This window comes from Eubalaena glacialis, chromosome 14 (assembly GCF_028564815.1).
Source record: "Eubalaena glacialis isolate mEubGla1 chromosome 14, mEubGla1.1.hap2.+ XY, whole genome shotgun sequence".
Classification (NCBI taxonomy): domain Eukaryota; kingdom Metazoa; phylum Chordata; class Mammalia; order Artiodactyla; family Balaenidae; genus Eubalaena; species Eubalaena glacialis.
In genome coordinates this window covers 23,174,778-23,189,916 of record NC_083729.1, presented here as the reverse complement: position 1 = coordinate 23,189,916, position 15,139 = coordinate 23,174,778, and the positions used below count along the sequence as shown (strand labels likewise).

Here is a 15,139-nt window from a genome sequence, read left to right as displayed (position 1 = left end):
GCCAGTTGAACAACCATGGAAATGTACTTAATGCCACAGAACTATACACTTAAAAATGGTTAAAATGATATGTATATTTTACCATAATAATAAAAAAAAATGGGGGGTGGGGGAGTGCAGACTTTGCCAGGTTGGGGATAATTAACGAAGTCAAAGGTTGGCAGAAAATAGCAAGTTTGTTTCTTAGGTGTAACCATATTCGGTGGTACTCATGGTCCCTGAATCATTAGAATGCACCCTAACTGGCAGTCCTAAGTGGGTGCCTGAGGAGAGCCAAACACCCACATTCCACCCACAGTAACGGTCCTGTTAAAAGAAGGGTCAGGGGACTTCCTTGGTGGTCCAGTGGGTAAGACTCCGCACTCCCAATGCAGGGGGCCCGGGTTCTATCCCTGGTCGGGGAACTAGATCCCACATGCGTGCCACGACTAAAAGATCCCACATGCCGCAAAAAATGAATAAATATAAATAAATTAAAATAAAATAAAAGGAGAAGGGTCAGAGCAACACTCAAGGAAACCAAGAATTCCAACCCCTTTAGTACCGACTACACACTGTCCACTAACCATCCAATTCATGTCTCTATTCCAATTCCACACTCTGGTGCAAAGATAATCTTCCAGTTATAAAACTGGTTTTTACTGTGTGACTTTCCTGTGCAAAAGGAGACATGTCACCACCCAACATGAACACTGCTCCACTGGAGAGGTGTAGTGTATTTCTATTAATAAATATACCATTTAAATACCAATTTCTCTTGGAAGCCTGGCTGATGTTCTGACTGTATGAAACTATTGATACATCAAGTCTAGGGACAAGGACAAAGTTACGTTTCTGAACCTGTGGAAGTAGTGGCCCAGTTCTGGACCATCATGCCCGCACAGGGCCAGCTGAGGCAGCCAAGCTGTCTCGGACTTCAGCGACTGCACTGCCAGACAACCACATCCCTCCCCCTCTTTCAAACTAGAACAAAATAAAGTACAAGGCCAAAGGCAAGGCTGTAACAACATGTTTTCCTACATACTTATTTCCATTAGGAAATCCTTTTTAAACTTTAGCGTCCAAAAAGAATAATATTTCCTTGGCCTTTGAGCCACTATTACCTGGGAAGAATATGCCAGGTAATTTTTTAAGTGGTAACTTTCAACTTCTGGATTTTCCATTTGACATCCGTCACCTGCTAAAGTGCGATTTATACTCACCCTGTTCTCAGAACTATTTTCATATTTTAAAAATTACCCACACATATATGAATATCCATTACAGTGCTGACAAGTACAATTCCATTTTCTCACACCAAGTCAGCCAGCACTGTACAGGAGAGCGCCACCTACCCTATGCTTTCTTCCTTACTGTATTCCTGTTTGAATGATGCCTGCTAGTCTGTTTACACCGCTGTGGTCTCTCGTTGTGCCGGTTTTGTGATCCAGTGTACAGCTTGGACACATGACGAGGGACAGTGCCGAGGTTCCACAAAGGCACCACAACACTACTGCATCAAGAGAACAAATTTTATGCCTGAGTAACCTTCCAAGAAAGGATCAACAAGCAGTCACACGAAGGGCATCACAAAAGCCATTGCGGCCTGGAAGGATCCACCAGTAATATCAATTACAGCTGAAAGAAACTACAGCTGAAGGATGTGGAGAATTCAAAGAAAATGGTAGAGTAAGTAAACCTCAATCTCCCCGACCTCACCTTCCCCCTTTGTGTCCCTTGGGGTTTCTCCTCTCATCTCCTCCGACACTGGGTGCTCTTCCCATGCACATTCACTCCCTGGAGAAGCTCACCCAGTCTTGTGGCTTTACTGACCCTCCATCCAAACTCGCCCCTCAAATCAACTGGGTATAGACTTGCATTCCTAACAGATATCTGTAACTTAGTATGTCCGCAATCCAATTCCTGATCTCCCTCCCCAAAGCTGCTCCACCCACAGCTTCATCCTGGTGCTCCAGCAAGTCATACCTGACTCCCCCTTTTTCCTCACACCTCTCGGAAACCCAGCTTGCTCTAAACTAGAAACAATCCCTGAAACTAACCAACTATCACCAAGTCCATTACTACTACCCTGGCCTAAGTCCCCATCACCTCTCACTCCGTTCCAGTCACACTGGTCTCCTCTCGTGGTTTCAACACATCACACGTGTGCTGGCCTCTGCTCATGCCATTTCCTCTGCCTAGAACACTCTCCCACAGATACCCACTTAGCTAACTTCCTCACCTCCGCCTAGTCTATGTTCAAATCTCATCTTCTCAATAAGCCCTACCCTGATCACGTATTTAATTCTGCAACTGCACTCCCTAATCCCAACACCCTTACTCTTTCCCCCCGGGAAGTCACCATCTTCTAACATACCATATAGAATTCATTTACTCCTTATACCTTATACAGTTTATTGCCTACTTCTCTCTGATAGAATGTCAGCTCCTTATTAATCAGTTATTCACTGTCATTCACTGTTACTCAGTGATGTATATGTACCAAGCAACTGACTAATCCCTGACACAGAGTAGGCAATCAATAAATATTTGTTACATGAATGAACGTACATCGTTGAGAATTTACCTCCACAAAAATTTTAACAGCTTTACATATATAGCATCAATGTACCCAAGTTATCTCACTACCTAGATCCCATTTCTTTTTTTTTTACATTTCTTTTTATTATTTCTTTTTATTTATTTATTTTGGCTGCATGGGGTCTTGGTTGCAGCATACGGGATATTCTTGAGGCATGCAGGATCTTTCATTGCGGCGTGCGGGCTCTTCACTGCTGTGTGCAGGTTTTCTTTTCTAGTTGTGGCGTGCAGGCTCCAGGGTGCATGGGCTCTGTAGTTTGTAGCATGCAGGCTCTCTAGTTGAGGCACACAAGCTCAGTAGTTGTGGCGCATGGGCTCAGCGGCCCCGCAGCATGTGGAAACCTAGTTCCCCGACCAGGGATCAAACCTGCGTCCTCTGCATTGGAAGATGGATTCTTTACCACTGTACCACCAGGGGAGTCCCTAGATCCCATTTCTGACCCTCAAACATCCCTCTGCACTAAGGCTTCAAAAATCCCAAACCTGAAGCCTCAACGTCTACTTACATCAAAACGTACTAATATACTCATCTATGCCCAAAAGAATTTACTTTTACAAATTAACCTCAAATATCGCCACCTATTTAGTATTCTGACCAAAAACATTTAAATGAGAACCTAATCATAAGGAAGCAATCTGACAAACCTGGACTGTAGGACATTCTGTAACACGGCTTAATTTATGTGGACTTACTTAAATATCAAAATCATGAAACATACACACAAGGGGGAATATTCTGGATTAACAAAGCAATGACAACCAAATACAATATGTGATCCTTGATTTGATCATGAACAGAGGATTATTAAAAATTAAAAAGCTAGGAAGAAAAATTAACCTCAAAAAAGACACCACCACATACTCAAAACTTTGTCTGGATTAGGAGTGGAATACCCTGAAACTAGAAAACAGTCTTTGTAACAAGTTTGTAATTTAACTCTGGATTTGTCTAAAACAAGAAACAGTAAGCAATTACTACCGTTCTCTAGGTAGAGCCAGGTGCGGGGGAAATCTGACCCAGGCCACAGGACACGGCCTGACCCATGGGCACGTGCACCCTTGTGACTGCCACCGCAACCTCGGGTGGTGGGAGCGCGGCCCTGCCAGGTGGGGCAAGAAACAACCACTAGCTCCTAACAAAGTTCTTGGCTCCTTCACTTCGTTACAAATGTTAGATTATCCAAAAAGCCTTGAAAGCATTTACCTATTAAGGCTAGTGGAGTAAGATGATTTTTTTAAAACCTTCACACCACAAGCCCAAACCTGTGGCTGTGTTTCCCTACATATACCACAAGACAAGCACTGGGTAAAGATGAATATTTATTCACTTTACAAAGAGAATGGTATTAAATTGCCATAAACAGCTCCATTTATAGACAAATATAACTATACATTACACCAGTAGCTGACTCTTAACTTTCCCAAGATGCTCTATATGGCTCCAGCTCTATTAGTTGAGCACAGAAATCTGTCTGCCACCGATATCAGAAGTCCCTCGGAGATAATGGTTTTATGTTTTACATATTCACAGGTGGGAAAAATAAACCCATCTCCCCAGCCCTTTCTTAGAGTTGAGCTTCCATCTGCATGTTCCCTAGAGAGCACTAAGCAAATACTGGCTCATTCTTTAAAAAAAAAACAAAAAATTACTGATAATTTGAAAAGGCTTTTGTAGCACACCAAAATACTTTATACATACATAAAAAATCTTGAGTCGGATTTATTTTAAGGTAAACATACCCTAACACTGCCAAGAGTGGGTAATGAAAAGGAACACATTAAATTACGGAATTATAAAAATATTTTCTTTGGAAAAAAATTCCAACAAGGTTATCATTAATATCTAAAACCAAAGAGAAAAAATAAACAACTGTTCTTTGATCCATTAGTAATTTAAATAAAAATGAAAACCTCTTCAAAAGCAGCTGTAACTGAATCTTTTACAAAGTTGCAGGTAATGAGCACTTCTAAATCTATACACTGATGATTCTTTACAGGCAACTTGCAATCAAGAAAAATCCTTAATATGGCTAATTCTTTAGTTTTTAAATTATCATAATTTTTCTGTGTTTTAAAAAAATACTTCACATGACAGCTTAAAAAATAAGTGGTTGTTTTGGGGAAGCACTCCAAATATTCAATCTGACCCAAATCAGATTACCACAGTCAATAGAGAAGCTAGGGATACTGGTGATTTTATTTTTTTTAGTCACAATCATTTTTACTCCAGTTTTAAGTTTATCCCTTCATATTTTATGAAAATGTACCAAATTAAAATTTTTTCACTAGTGCTGCTTCATACCAGGATGTGATGAAAGATACCAACCTGAGATAAGAGCTGACTCCTTCACAAAAGTCCAGTTCTTGAACCCTTACATGGGAAATGTCATTATCTCCACTTACATCAATTCTTGGCATAACCAATCATACCGGGATATTACATTATAAAAATATACCATATATTGGACACTCATGTCAGTACACTGCAGAAAATGTATCTATTTGCTGTGTAAAGTTTATTAACATTTGAATGAAACTCTCTTATTTACACAGTTAAGTCTGGGGTGCTCAAAGATAGCAAAGTGGCATGGGAGCCACCATTAGGAATTTGGAAATGTGCAGCGGTCCTTGGCATCTGTCACAGAGACAACCCTCCATAGGAGAACTCGGCAGCAGTGGGTTAGGTGAGCCAGTTTACATAGTTCGTTTGACTTGTTCTTCTCTGTTCATTCTTCTTCACTTTCATTTTCAGGATCTAAATCAGAATCTCCATTTAATTCCTTTTCACTTGCCACATCTCTGTCCTCACCATTTTCTTCACCTTTTTCTTCGGCATCCTCTTCTTCCTCTTCTTCCTCTTCATCAACATCCTCATCTTTTTCACTTCCTTTCTCTTCCTCATCTTCATCCCAATTATCCTGGTAGAAATATTAAGCAAGGAAAGCATGATTGAAGGCCTCATTCTTACAGGGTACAAAGATATAAGGCAGATTTATGTACCAGGAAACAAATTACTCACATCAGAATCCTTATCTGCTATTTCATCATCAGACTCCTCTTCAGAAGATTCTGTAAGGAGGGGGAAACAAGCTTTAATTTTGTGATCAAAGCAGAGGACATAGCCCAGAAAGCTAAACAGAATCAGATTCCTGAATTTATTTTTAGAAATATATTCAGCTATCATCCATCTAAGAAGGAACATTGTTTACATTCGTATCTGCATAAAGTACATGTATTATACTATTCCATCAAGATCTCATTGAGCAGGACAAAGTATCAAAACCCTAACAAAATCCCATCTAAAAAACTAAGTCATTGTACATTAACTATACTTCAATTAAAAAAATAATTAAAAAAAAAAAACTAAGCCGAGGATGTGGAGAAAAGGAACCCCTGTGCACTGCTGATGGGAATGTAAACTGGTTCAGCCACCATGGAAAACAGTATGAAGACTCCCCAAGAAATTAAAAATAGAATTACCATATGATCCACCAAGTCCACTTCTAAATATATACCAAAGGAAACGAAATCAGGATCTCAGATATAACTGCACTCCCATGTTCACTGCAGCATTATTTACAACAGTCAAGACAGGGAAACAACCCAAATGTCCATTGATGGAAGAATGGATAAAGAAAATGTGATACACACACACACACACACACACACACAAAATGGATTATTATTCAGCCAGGCAATAATAGGAACTCCTGCCCTTTGCAACAACATGGATGGACCTTGAGGGCCTTGTGCTAAGTGAAATAAGTCAGACAGAAAAAGGTAAATACTGTATGATCTCACTCACATATAGAATCCACAAAAACGAGATTCAATGATACAGGGAACAGATTGGTGGTTGCCAGAGGTGTCACATAGGGGTGGAGGAAATGGGTGAAGGTCAAAAGACACAAACTTCCAATTATAAGATAAGTCAGTCCTGGGTAGATAATGTACACCATGGTGACCACAGTTAGCAATACTCTAATGTTTGAGAGCTGCTAAGAGAGTCAATCTTAAAAGCTCTCATCACAGGAACAAAAGATTTATAACCATGTGGTGATGGATGTTAACTAAACATTGTGATGATCATTTCACAATATATATACAATAGGATCATTATGTTGTACCCCCTAAAACGAGCACAATGCTATATGTCAATTATATCTCAATAAAACCAGGAAAAAAAAAATCACAAAAAGTGTAATTAATTAATTCAGGTATGCTTTTATGTTCTTCAGTTATATTTTATAGTTTTCTCTATAAAGGTTTTGTTTCATTTTTTAGAGGTATTTCTAGGTACTTCATAGTTTTGGTTGCTGCTGTGAATGAGATCTTTTTTCCTAAGACACTTCTGACCGGGACATTATGGACATCCAATACATTATTGGGACATAATAATGCTACCAATTTCTTTTTGCTAGATCTTGGTATCCAGTAAACTTGCTTATCTGAATATTTCAATGGTGTGACTAGATTATCAAATAATGAGATGTACAAAGACGGAATTTCATTGAATTATTTTTCTATATCTATTAAAATAACAGACAGTGTTCATGATAACCTGTTAACACGGTAATAACTACATTAACAGATTTCTTGATGCTAAGTCATCTTACAATCTTTAAATAAATTCTACTTGGTAATGACATATTATTTTACTCAAGCACTTCTGTAATCAATCTGCTACTTAGGATATTTGAGGATGGCCTAAGATGTTATTTTCTTGACTATACTTGTCCGGTTTTGACTCATAAAATGTCTAAATTGTTTGTACATGACAAAAATGACTTGTCCCTTAAAGATTGATAAAAGTCACTTATAAAACCTGCGTCTGGTACCCTACGGGGAAAGGTTTTGATTAAATCAATTTAAAGCTATTAGCTTGTTCTAGGTTTCTATTTCTTTTTATTTTTAAGTCAATTTTGGTCATTAAAGTTCCCCAAGAAATTACCTATACCATCTAGGTTTTTTGTATTGGCATTGTTTGTTCACAGTGTTCTTCAAATCTCTTCCGTACCTAATGCCCTTTTTTGTTTCTGTATTATATTTGTGCCTTCGCTTTTATTTGATCACATTTTTGCCAGTTTTGCCACAAGCTTGCCCGTTTTATTAGGGAAGGTGTGTGTCAAAGCACGATCTCACACTGATGTTTTTACAAAGTGAAAGAACTGAGTCAATGTGAAAAACTAAATGTTTAGCCTATGCCCCAAGCTTTACCTTCTTCATACACCAACTTTGCCTTCTGTGCAGGACAAGTCGGTCCCTTTGTTTTTTCTGACGCTGTAACCTGAAAGATAATCAAGTGCTATTGTGAAGTAGAGTGTAAGTTTATCTCAAGTATCACAACCTTCCCCAACAGTAAACTCATCCTCAACCACTATAATGGATGACCTTAATACGATGTAGATCAAATACAGGGCTAAAGGCATATTCATCAAATACAAGAAAGAATTACTCCGTAAAAACTGAAAATACTTTTAAGGTAATCCAATTTCTTTCTGCGACAAAAAGCTGTAGAAATACCCTGTGACTCGTTGTTCATAGCACCACAACACTCTAACTGTATTAACAACTGAAATATGATGGTGAGAACCTCCGAGTTAAAGCTGACACAGGCACAACTAAGTTTACTTACTGTCAAATACATAACATTTCCTAGTCAAAGACTAGGTCCTGATTTACCAATTTTTTGCTGAAACAGGGCACTTTCAACATTCAGGTAAACAATCCTTATTCCTCTCTCCATTCCCTTCACATTCAAAAGTTTAGCACAAAACAATCTGATTTACTCACTTGCGTGATTAGAAGGATGAGCTTTCCGTGAAGGTGGGAGAGTTTCTGAAAACTTTTTACTCTGCTTTCCATTAACTGGTACAGTGTCCCCAGCTGGGGTACCAGGTCAGGCAACTAAGGAACAACAGCAACAAAAAAATGATACTTTGATACTATTATAATAAAACATGGATAACAATATATAAATCATGCTCAGATATGCCTGAGTATTCAGCCCCCAGCAAATGCTTGCACTTCCAGTGGCAGTGGCTGCTTGTCACACAGCCTAGCAACATCTCAAATTTTCAGAGGCCTTTACTGTCCTAACAGCAAAAAAATAATACATTTAAAAAAAAATAATGATGCAAGGTCAGAAGGAGAAACTGCAAGGAGAGACAAACTGCAGGGTGGGACTTCTTTGTGTTGATCATATTATTTCAGAGAAGATCAACATAAAGGAGACACTAACTAAAGAGTACCCCCAAGCACATACCTCTGGGCTAAAAAGGGCTTCACTCTGAAACTTCCTCTCTGATGATATCACATTATCTACCTCCACTAGGTCCCGGCAGCTAGAGGAAGGCTTTTCACAGCTTCCAGAGACCAGCAGGACAAAGTGACAGAATACAAAGCTGACCTTATGATATTTCAAACATACTTCCTGTTAATGAACCCTCTGAGTTATACTTCAGAAATTAAAGCAGGAAATTATTTTCTTTGTCCCTCCAGAGTTTCAGAAAAAGGGACCCCACTCTTTGCCCTTTAATTAGCCTTTACTTGCCCTCCTATCTCTGACACTAAATAAGAGTGTTTCATTCAAATGTTAAACTTTAAACAGTAAAAATGAGAGTGTCTGTACATTACTAAAGCCCCCACGCCTAGCATAGTGCTTGACTTAGAAAAGGTACTTAAAGCTATCTGATAAGGAAAGAAAAAATGAAGGAAAGGTGGGGGAAAAGCACTGTTTTCTGAGGAGAGAAAACTGTTTTAGGCTAGAGTCCACCCTGTACCATACTTCCATGGTCTATTTTGCCCTGACCTAGAATGTTATAAGACTACTACTCCAGTGGTTATAACTCAGGGGTTGATTCCAGAAGGGATTTCACTACAAGTCCTCCTAGGGCTCTTTTTGCTTCTAAGCAATTCAATGAGGTCACAAAACGAGCGTCATCCTACGCTTGTGGTAATCTTTCCATGCCCGTCACCACGCCACTCAGACACTGCCCCCAATCCAACTCCCAAGATTTCCGTAAGCAGGGAAACCCAATATGCATTCTTACTGTTTCGTATCTCTTCCCCGCATTTTAACATCCTGACAGAGATCTCCACAGACATACAAAGAACGAACTGCCGAACTCAAAACAGGTTAACCAATAGTTTTTCCTATCTCAAACTACTGAAGGAAAAGGATCCTGAGACAGAGAACAAGGGACAGCGATCAGGCAAGAACTGGGTGAAACTGTTAAGAAGGGAAGAGCTATAGTTTAAGGAGTAATTAAAAATTTTCAACTATCCACTAAAATCTTTCAAGAAAACCTATTGTACGGTTCTAGATAACCAAATAAAAGAAGAACGAGTCAACTGCATAATTTTATTTCTAGCTTAAACTATAATTAAATTGATGATGTGGCAATAACCCAGCTCATATTGTGACATAAAAAACTGGTTTTTTTTTTGGTGTTGCTTTATGATTTTATGCTCCCTCCCTTCCATCTGTATAGGTAATCAAGAGCTGACAGTAGTCCCAGCAAAACGTCAGGTATTAAGATATTCATTTCATTTTTATCACAAGGTAATATAGACATGTTAGCATAGATATAAACTTTAAAAAGCTACTAAGTTTTTAGAAGAGGATGGGAGAGATACATACAATGTAAAGATAATTTTGCTAAACAGGTATGTATATAGAAAAACACCTGAAGGCTAGTATGTAACTTTTCTCCTTTCTGTATTTTTCAAGCTTCTCTACAGAATATATATTACTTTTAAAATCTGGGCCAAAAAAGGGCCAGTTTATAAAAGGTAACAATGATGACAACATGACATTGCACCTGGGGAAAAAACAAATTCTTTAAAAGCAGCAGCTGATGGTTAAAGGGTAGATGGAGAGAAAATGGTTTTGCTAAGCCATCAGTTGATAATCCTTATCAAAGCCAAACTGTTCAGCAACTACAGATGAAAAGACTTACTGTGGATAAGTAGGATGCATGGATCGTTAACACGCATTTTAGCCACTGAACCATTAAAACAGCACTGAAAAAAAAAAAACAAATCAACTAATATTCACAAATTCAAAATTAAATACAACGGAGTTATAAAGATCTAGAAAATGACTCTAATAAATAAACCACTGTGAATATGACAGTCGTTCATTCTTTCACTGGGTCTATTTGAGGTCTGTGTAATATACTCATCTTTTGAGGAAGGGAGGGGGTAGCAGGATGGACTAGATAACAGGACAAAAATCCCTTCCTCTAAAATAATTCAATTCCAGATATAAAACGTATGCTTTACTTCGTAATTAGCTGATACCAAGGCAGTAAACTGGGCTCAGCTGACTTTGCATTTTATGCTCATATCTGAGCCCATCATCTACTCATCATCAGGTACAAACAGCAAAAGATTTCCACACCAACATTAAAAGACAAATTATAGACAAAAAATGTAAGCCAGGCCTAATTTATGAAATCTTTAGATTTCCTCTGTGAGCTCCAAAGGCTAATGGAGCCTATCACGAAAAAAAACTTAGAAAAGAAAAACTATATTATAGACTCTGATAATACTATAGTACAAGCTGAGATCTTTGAGATATCAACACCCTATATAAATATTTAATCATCAAATTAGCAAAAAAGACCCACAAAATTTAGTTATATAAAATCTTTCCTTGTATTGTCTTAAGCAACTACCAGAGGCTGAGCAAGTTCTACAAATGGCCAGTTTTACACATTGTGATTAGGCCTAAATTATTAAATAAGACTAATCCATTAAATGACCCGATATAATAAAGCTGAAAAACCTCAAATTTTCTGAAGGGAAAAACTATAACACAATCTTAGAAATAAGAATCATTCAATTTAAAATAAGTGCAGAGAGCAATATCTGACACTTCGAGTTTTATTAGTTAGAATTTGAGGCTACCTACTATGCAATCTCATGCTGCCAGACACTGCTGTTTTTAAACAATCACATTTAAAATATTTATAAAATCAAAGCAATTTAAGTCACCTAAACATCTTACCTATTAGGATGTCCTTGTAATCTCTTTGTAAGCTGAGGAGGAGAAAAACAGTATTAGCAACAGTACTTCAGAGGCAGCCAATCTCCATCAATTCCCACGATAACACATCCATAAGAACAAAGGAAAAGAATGACTGCATTAGGAAATCATTATTCTTAAATTTCCTAACTCCTAAATGTTCAACCAATTTAACATAATCTAGTAATACATTCCCAAAATAAAAATAATTATCTGATAAAAATCTAGGCTAGGATTTATATGAATGAATGTCCAGAACAGACACAAAGACAGAAAATAGATTAGTGGTTGCCAGAAACTGGGGGGTAAGGACAAATGGGGAGTGATTAATGGGTACAGGATTTCTTTTTGATGTGGCAATTGCACAATCTGTAATATATTATAAAACACTGAACTGTACACCTTAAAGGTATGTAAATTATATCTCAATTTTTAAAATACATAGAAAAAAATCTAGGTTAGGCAAATTTTGTCTGAGTAGACCTAGTGATCATCTATCATCGACTCTAAATACCCTGCTTGCTTACATACTGCAAATCCATTTCTCTAAATACTGGATTTTGTCTTCGAGTCATAGCATTAGGACCTTAAAACGAGACGCATACTCAGTTACCTCTTGCAACAACGGAATGACAGCATGCAGGGGCATCCTTAATACAGTTCTCTTTATTAGGTTTAAGTTCTTAGTTTGAAGTACTTTCTGTGAGAAAAAAAAAATGTAAATAAGCATACTCAGAAACTAAGGACACTACAGGGAATACTGTCACTAAAAATTATCTTAAAAACCAAGCAATACTGAACTGTAGCAAATAAAGGTTGGGACTAAATGGAGAATGTTGTATTATGTCTTATGGCTATCAGACAAGTACAGTATTCAAGTATCAGGACATTTACTCCATTAAACAAGTTTCTGCTCCACAAATTCTAAATTCTTTTAAGCTAATTTTTGATATAAAACAGAAAAGAACACCTCTCGACATTTAAATACAGGTATATACACCACTTTAGAGAAGTTCTCAAACCTTTGTTTTATGAAACATATCTTGTCATATCAACACAAGAGTGAGCAAAACACACTAAAATCACACTTACAAGGAAACATACCTTTTATATGTTTTTGATAAAATTTTAAGCCAATCAAAAGATCATATAATGAGTGCTTGAGTCAAAAACTTTAAGGGTGAAACGCAGTCTCCACCCCACGTTGTATGGATAGAAAAGGAGATAGAGCAGATTAGTCCAAATTCTGGCAGGCCTTTCTATTTCTCCAAACCCCACCCAGATGCTTCATCTATAGGAGAGGGTGGGAAATGAGTCCTTTCAGGTTTCAAAATCCAGATACTCCCTTCCTCTTTAATACTTTTAAATATTTATCTTTCAAAAGGGTTTACTACTAGAGGAACTTCCCTGATGGTTGGTGCATGCTATGTTTTGGCTGTTGTTGCTATAAAGATCATGTTTAGGATATAAACACTAGAGGTATTACAGGGCAAAAACATGGAAAGTTCATTTTCAACCTACTTTAATGGTCTTAACATACCCTTTCAGAATTCCCTACGGATTTTATTTGCTTGTAAAAATATCCTGACACCAAGCCCTTCTTAAATCTATCAAGTACTATTTAAAAACTATCACTGATATAATTACAAAGTTTATTATGCAAAAGAAAGATTATGTATTTTTATACATAATCACTGGGGAACTGACGGATGGACTGTCCTAATATTGTCATTTTCAAATAATGAGAACACAAGATTCAAAGCAAAATATGTTGAGAACTTAAACAATAATTCACAAGGTGTCTGATGATACTAAACATCCCTCAAATCAAGTCTTTGTTATAAATCAGTTATCACAAAGTTCTAACGATGTACAAGTTACAGGGAACATTGTCTGAACTAGTCTACAAATACCTTTTTTTTTTAAATGAAGTACAGTTGCTTTACAATGTTGTGTTAGTTTCTGCTGTACAATGAAGTGAATCAGCTATATGTATACATATATCCCCTCCATCTTGGACCTCCCTCCCACCCATCTAGGTCATCACAGAGCACTGAGCTGAGCTCCCTGTGCTGTACAGCAGGTTCCCACTAGCTATCTATTTTACACATGGTAGTGGCTATATGTCAATCCTAATCTCCCAATTCATCCCACTCCCCCTTCCCCCCATGTCCACACATCCGTTTTCTCTGTCTGCATCTCTTTTTGTTAAGGTACTCAATTTCCACAGCATGTTCACCAAACTACCAGGCTTCACTGTCTTAAATGGACAAGTAGAATAGTAGCACTTCAGGTCAAGGAATACAATCTTGAACTTGCTGCTGCACATTATTTATACCAAAAGCTTGGTTAAGAAACATAATGTAGGGCTGAAGGTTTGAAAAATACGTAGTTTGTGAAATCCTCTAGTGCTCTAAATGTAAAGTGATCAGATAATTTGTTGTCCAAACTGGGACACTTCTGTGAATGAAAGGAGTCACTGTTAGTAATTACACCAAGTTAAGAGGTGTAAACCAGAACTGTCACAGGCAAATAATGGTATGTATGGCCTAGCTATTTAGAAGTTATTCCAAACGGCAGGACAGAAAAATTTAACAAGCTCTCACATAATCCTTATGCTCACTAAAGACAGAGGTTCTATGATAACAATTTTCAAATTAAAAATAAGCAAAAAAAAATAAGTTATCCCAAACCAAGCAAAATGATAATGAATAGAGGAGTTAGCATTATTAACTTCTGCCAAGACTATAAACCACAGCTACAAGTAGCAAGATGATACTGAAGATGGGATTTTTTTAAAAAAACTTTACTGTATTATAACTAAAACGTAACAGTGCACATTTAAAGTGTACTATTTGATCAGTTTGACAAACATATTTACCCATGAAACAAACACTATAATAAACATTCTATCACCCTCAAGTCTCCTTGGACCCTTTACGTTCTATCCTTCCCTTCCACCCCACCGCCCTCAGGCAACCACTGAACTACATATTGGTTTGCATTTTCTAGAATTTTTCTATAAATGAAATCAAACTGTATGTACTTTTTTGTCTGGCTTCTTTCTCACAGCATAAGTTTGAGATTCATTCATGTTGTTGATGAAGCAATATACATTCTTTACATTGCTAGATAACAATTTATCCCTTCATGTGTTCAGGGTTCTTTCCAGTTTGGGGCTATTAAAAATAAGGCTACCATGACCATTCGTGTACAAGTCTTTGTATGAACATCTGTTTTCAATTCTCTTGGTAAACACCTAAGAGTAGAATGGCAGGCTCTTATGGTAGATGTGTCCTTCACTTTTAAGAAATGGCCAAACTGCTCTCCAAAGTAGGCGTACCATTTTCCATTCCCCCCAGCAAGATATGAGTTCCAGTTACTCCACATCCTCCCCAATAGATGGTACTGTCTTTTAAATTTTAATCAATCTATAATGGGTATGTAGTGTTATCTCACTGTGGTTTTAATTTGCATTTGTGATGATTAATGATGTATAATACCTTTACATGCACTCACTGGCCACTG

At 37.5% G+C, this 15,139-nt stretch overlaps 1 protein-coding gene across 1 annotated transcript in view; it reads right to left on the bottom strand.

Annotated features, from left to right (window-relative positions):
- Positions 1 to 5,079: 5,079 nt before the first annotated feature.
- Positions 5,080 to 15,139, bottom strand: part of WDR43 (WD repeat domain 43) — a 49,229-nt gene continuing 39,169 nt past the window's right edge. Inside the window, exons 12-18 of the mRNA XM_061210746.1 lie at positions 12,225 to 12,311; positions 11,594 to 11,625; positions 10,542 to 10,605; positions 8,374 to 8,487; positions 7,798 to 7,867; positions 5,600 to 5,649; positions 5,080 to 5,498 (exon numbers count right to left, since the gene is read on the bottom strand). Coding sequence (XP_061066729.1) covers positions 5,307 to 5,498; positions 5,600 to 5,649; positions 7,798 to 7,867; positions 8,374 to 8,487; positions 10,542 to 10,605; positions 11,594 to 11,625; positions 12,225 to 12,311 — 609 coding nt within the window. The 3' untranslated portion in view covers positions 5,080 to 5,306. The remainder of the gene's footprint in view (positions 5,499 to 5,599; positions 5,650 to 7,797; positions 7,868 to 8,373; positions 8,488 to 10,541; positions 10,606 to 11,593; positions 11,626 to 12,224; positions 12,312 to 15,139) is intronic.